This window comes from Elaeis guineensis, chromosome 13 (assembly GCF_000442705.2).
Source record: "Elaeis guineensis isolate ETL-2024a chromosome 13, EG11, whole genome shotgun sequence".
Taxonomy (NCBI): Eukaryota; Viridiplantae; Streptophyta; class Magnoliopsida; order Arecales; family Arecaceae; genus Elaeis; species Elaeis guineensis.
The window spans coordinates 73,133,981-73,138,517 of record NC_026005.2 but is presented as its reverse complement, the minus strand read 5'-3'; the positions used below and the strand labels follow the sequence as shown (position 1 = coordinate 73,138,517).

Below are 4,537 nucleotides of genomic sequence, written 5' to 3'. Positions count from 1 at the left end.
CTCAAGGTTCTATATTTTCGGGACGTATATGATAGTTGGATCTCTCGGAAGGGGGGGGGGGAGATGTAAGAAAAATAACAAACTTAACATTTAGCCCGTGTTATATTTTGTTATTTACAAAAAAAATTTTTTGGAGGAGAATGATGGATTGTTAGTATGGATGATTTAAAAATATAATTGAAGGATATATATGGTTAGGTTTCATTTGTATATATATATATATATTTAATTTCATCCCATTCACTCTAATATGACTCACTCTCATGTATATTTTTGTAATTTTTTATATATAACAAATAAATCTTGCATTATTAATAGCGTGGGACAAAACCACCCGGAAGAGACGCTGATGGCAGAACTAACAGGGCTTTCACACCTACAAACAGAAGTTGATAGCAAGAGCCGAGCCAAAGACGCTAAACATCCAAAAAAAAAAAAAAAAAAGAGGATTACAAACAACTGCGGCTAGACTTGTGCTTGGACATCAGCATTAATGGTGGCCGCCGCTTCCACACCCACAGCATTGAGGGTGAGACCGGACCCCTCAAGCTTTTGCTCGGTGACACGGTCCAGCTTCCGCGCCATCTCCGGATCCATGTGATTCCTCCAATCCCCTGCCCTTCCTTTTCTGAAGAAAGCATCATTGGTGACGAACTCGGGACGCAGTTTCCCCGTGATGTTGACCTCCAAGCTCTTCATCTTGTCAAAGCTACACAGCTTTACGACCTCCTCCACCACCCCTTCCTTCTCTTCCTCTGGAGAGAAGGGACACCCCACGAACTGCGCCAACCTCTTCACGATCCTCATCGGCTCCTCTAACATCTCTTCATACTTCAAGAACAGCACCTTGTCCGGCCTCCTCTGGCTCTCCTCCCAGTACTCGAGAACATGCTCCCACAGCGGCCCGTAGGGGCTGTTGCCCTCGCAGAACATCTCAAAGGCCTTGGTAAATGGAATTGGCTTCATACCTTCCGATCTCATCCTATTATTGAAGAACCACCGGGAGACCAACACATCCTTGGGGTCCCGGCAGACATATATCAGCTGACAATCTAAGCTCTTGATGGAATGTGGTAGGAGAGAGTAAGGCAGGTGACTGTTGAGGATACGAGGAGATGGCATGGCTTCTATTTCTGAATCTTGGCCTGTGGAGTAGCTTCTGCCCATTAAAGGGACGCACTCGTGAGGATTTTGGCTGAGGAGAGGGTGGCGATCGAAAGGGTATTTGGTTCGTGTCACGATAGCGTAGGTGAGGGCTTTGAGCCAGGTGGTGCCGGACTTGGGGTGGCTCAGCACGAACACGTCGTCGGGGCGAGCCTTGAAGTTTTGCTGCATGGCCATGCTGCTGAGGAGAATTTGTTGTGGGAACCAAAAGCCTTGGTATTTTCGGAGGCGTATGGCCCAGCCTTCCTCTAAAGGGAGTGTTGAGGTGAGGTCGGTGTAGCTTGTAGGAGCTCTTGGATCCGCACCATTTTTTTCTTGAGGCTCCATTGGAGGGGGGCCGTTGCAAAGAGATGGTTGAGCAGCCATTGTAGAAAGGATGCTATGCCTTTCTAATGGATGTTTGCAGGGAAAATGGTGGTTGTTCTCCAAGGACGACCTAGCGATTCACTAAATGGGAGCACATGGAGAGCGAGTGACATCGATGTTGCTATAGTATCGTTGTTATTATTGAAGGGACCACCAAACTTCTGTCTTATAAGCTAAAAAAATCATATCGTTTTCCTTCAAATCTCTACTTCTACCGACAAAATATGATTCGAACCATTAATTTAGCTCACATTCGATTTATCTTAAATATATTTAAATTTAAATTAAATAGATTCAAATCATAGATAGATCATTTTATTTATTAAATAAATTATATTCAATTTTTAATTTTTTAATATATTTAATCTATTTAACTTATTATTATATAAATTAGGATCGATCAAATATTTATTTAATTATTTATAATTTAAATCAAAAAGATAAAAATCTGCTCATAGTCTCTACCCATTTAAAAATTAAAAATTCAAACACCTCAACGCACCTTTATTCCAATGCACATCACGTTGCCCACTGACCTATGTGGTCAACCGATGAGCCCCATCTACCCCTCTACCACCTGTGTGGCGTGATTCTTTGATTTGATTTTTACTTGGATAACTACTCTCAAATCTAATGAAGATAGGAGAGAGAGAAAATTCAAAATGAAGAAGAGAGTTTTGGGTGTTGTGCATTTCTACTTTTCGCTTCGTTTGGAAGGATTTTTTTCAAAATATTATTTTTTTAATTTTGTTTCTCAAAATATCCTACACCTAAACTTATTTTTTGATTCACCGTCAAGAGGATGCCATACGTGGAATCCTAAGTTAAACCCACAATTTGACCATTAGCTCGATTGAAATCATAGATTTAACCCATGATTTTAAGTTCAGTTGGGACAAAATCGTAAGTTGAACCTGCGATTTTGACTAGCAGACTTGGCAATCAAAATTATAGGTCGAACCTTCACATAAGTACGAAAAAGATTTATTTTTGAATAATGATATGGTGAAAATTTTAGATCTAATTTTTCTCAAAGATGAGTTGTAGGTGGAAGGATAGTAGATTTAAATGATTTTAGTGATTTTCAACTTGGATTTTTATTTGAAATGATAGATTGGTCAAGCAAGCCAACCTAATCTAGTATAGTTAAATATTTTTATGATAATTAGTTTTAATAGTTCAATTTATTCTATTTCATCATATATAAAAGAAAAATTATTGAGTTTGACTGTAGTATTTTTGATAAAATTTTGGATATTTCATTAGATGGTAATAAATATTTTAATAGCACTTATTGGAGTCAACGAGATTTAGATTATCGTATCTATATTAGAATTATTTTTGAGGATGATAGTTTAGATCGAACTGCTAAACCTAATGTACATCTATTAATACTTAAAAATAGACTAATTCATCATATTTTTACATTTAATTTTCTATCCAAAGGAGGTTATAGAAAAAATATATCGTACCTAGATATTTATCTTCTCAAAATGATTCTTTCGGATAATAGGGTTAATTTATCATATTTAATGATACATTATTTGAATATTGAATGCTTTCAAAGTTTCAAAATCTGTTTGCCCCGTGAAGCTGTTATGACCGCTGTCTTTGAGGCCTTTGATGTCCCTATCATTGATGACGATGAAGTTATTAAGCTTAGATCCATTGGCACCTACAATCATACATCTCTGAGGCATATGGGGTACATATTTACTGATGGAATATGGAGATATATGTCTGAGGTATATAAAGAAGAAAGTGATAGTGAAGGATAAGATCAGCCCACCAATACAAACTAACTTAGACATCTTGCTCAGCGTATATAGCTTACACAGTTTGATTAGCAGTTTTTCGATCTGCATGTATTGTCTACTCGGATAGATGCACTGGAGATATCTCTTACCACATGAATCAATGCATGGGTTGATAGTATCGAGGTGCAACTGGATAAGGGATTTGCATGATTTGATCACCTTGTATAATAATTATATCATCAATTCTCTCTGTCTCCACAGGACCCTATAGCGGATGATTAAGCTCTAGCTTTTGGTTGCAGTATATGAGACTCTACTCAATGATACATCATCTTTTATTTATTTGATTTTATAGTAATGTAAATCTAGTTTATTGTAAGCATATTTTTTTTTTGGTGCTCACCTAGTTGTCAAATGAAATCATATATTTTGACCATTTTATCTTGAACTTGAGATTTCTTATAAACTATTTAACACCATTATTCTCATGCATTTGTACATTACTTTTATAATGCTCTACCTATATATTATTCTCATGCATTTATATAGAGATAGCCATATGGGATCACATTATCTCAATTGTAGATGAATTTATGTGTTGGCGATCAGCAGATGGCTCCTTTAGCTTAAGTAACATTATTTTTATGTTAGGTGCTAGTTTCTCACTAATGTGATGTGAACTTATTCTCAACTATCGTATCAACAGTTGATGACTCATGGACCTTTTTCAAGTCACAGATCTTGGCATATATGCCTCCATATTTTCAGTTGTATTCCCTGAGGTGGATGATGATGGTGTTAAAAACTTGGTATTGATAGGATAAGATGAAGACTTAAATGATGCAATCAGTGCTCTTGCATGTGCATGATATAGCTAAAACCAGAAGTGTTGCTTTGTATGATAATTGTATGTGAGGATTTTTTTGAACCAATCCTCAATGAGTGATTGGTAGTGCATTTTGATGTGGATTGCAACCTTGGTAAAGAAGCAACAGAAATAAAGTTTTCTTTTTTTTTTTTCTTAACAAATGCAAATAAGGAGACTCCACAAAAGAATTGTTATAGACCTACATTAGCAAAATAAAATGAAAAACCTGACCACCTATATGACATTAAAGAAATTGCTGATCATTAATACCTGTACAGGAAAGGGCATTCTTTCTGCACCACCATCAATCCAAGCATATGAATTGGCATTCAACTGCCCATGACTTGCGGCCTCAAAGATGCCATCCAGCTTCTGATCACTA

At 36.9% G+C, this 4,537-nt stretch overlaps 1 protein-coding gene across 1 annotated transcript; it reads right to left on the bottom strand.

The window, feature by feature from the left end:
* Positions 1 to 266: 266 nt before the first annotated feature.
* LOC105056058 (flavonol sulfotransferase-like) lies at positions 267 to 1,628 on the bottom strand. The gene has a single exon (XM_010938121.4). It carries the CDS (start codon positions 1,528 to 1,530, stop codon positions 466 to 468), a length of 1,065 nt encoding a protein of 354 aa, XP_010936423.1. The 5' UTR covers positions 1,531 to 1,628; the 3' UTR covers positions 267 to 465.
* Between the last annotated feature and the right edge of the window lie 2,909 nt (positions 1,629 to 4,537).

Bases quoted from the DNA above. Each gene is read 5' to 3' on its own strand.
- LOC105056058 (XM_010938121.4), bottom strand. From the start codon at position 1,530: ATGGCTGCTCAACCATCTCTTTGCAACGGCCCCCCTCCAATGGAGCCT.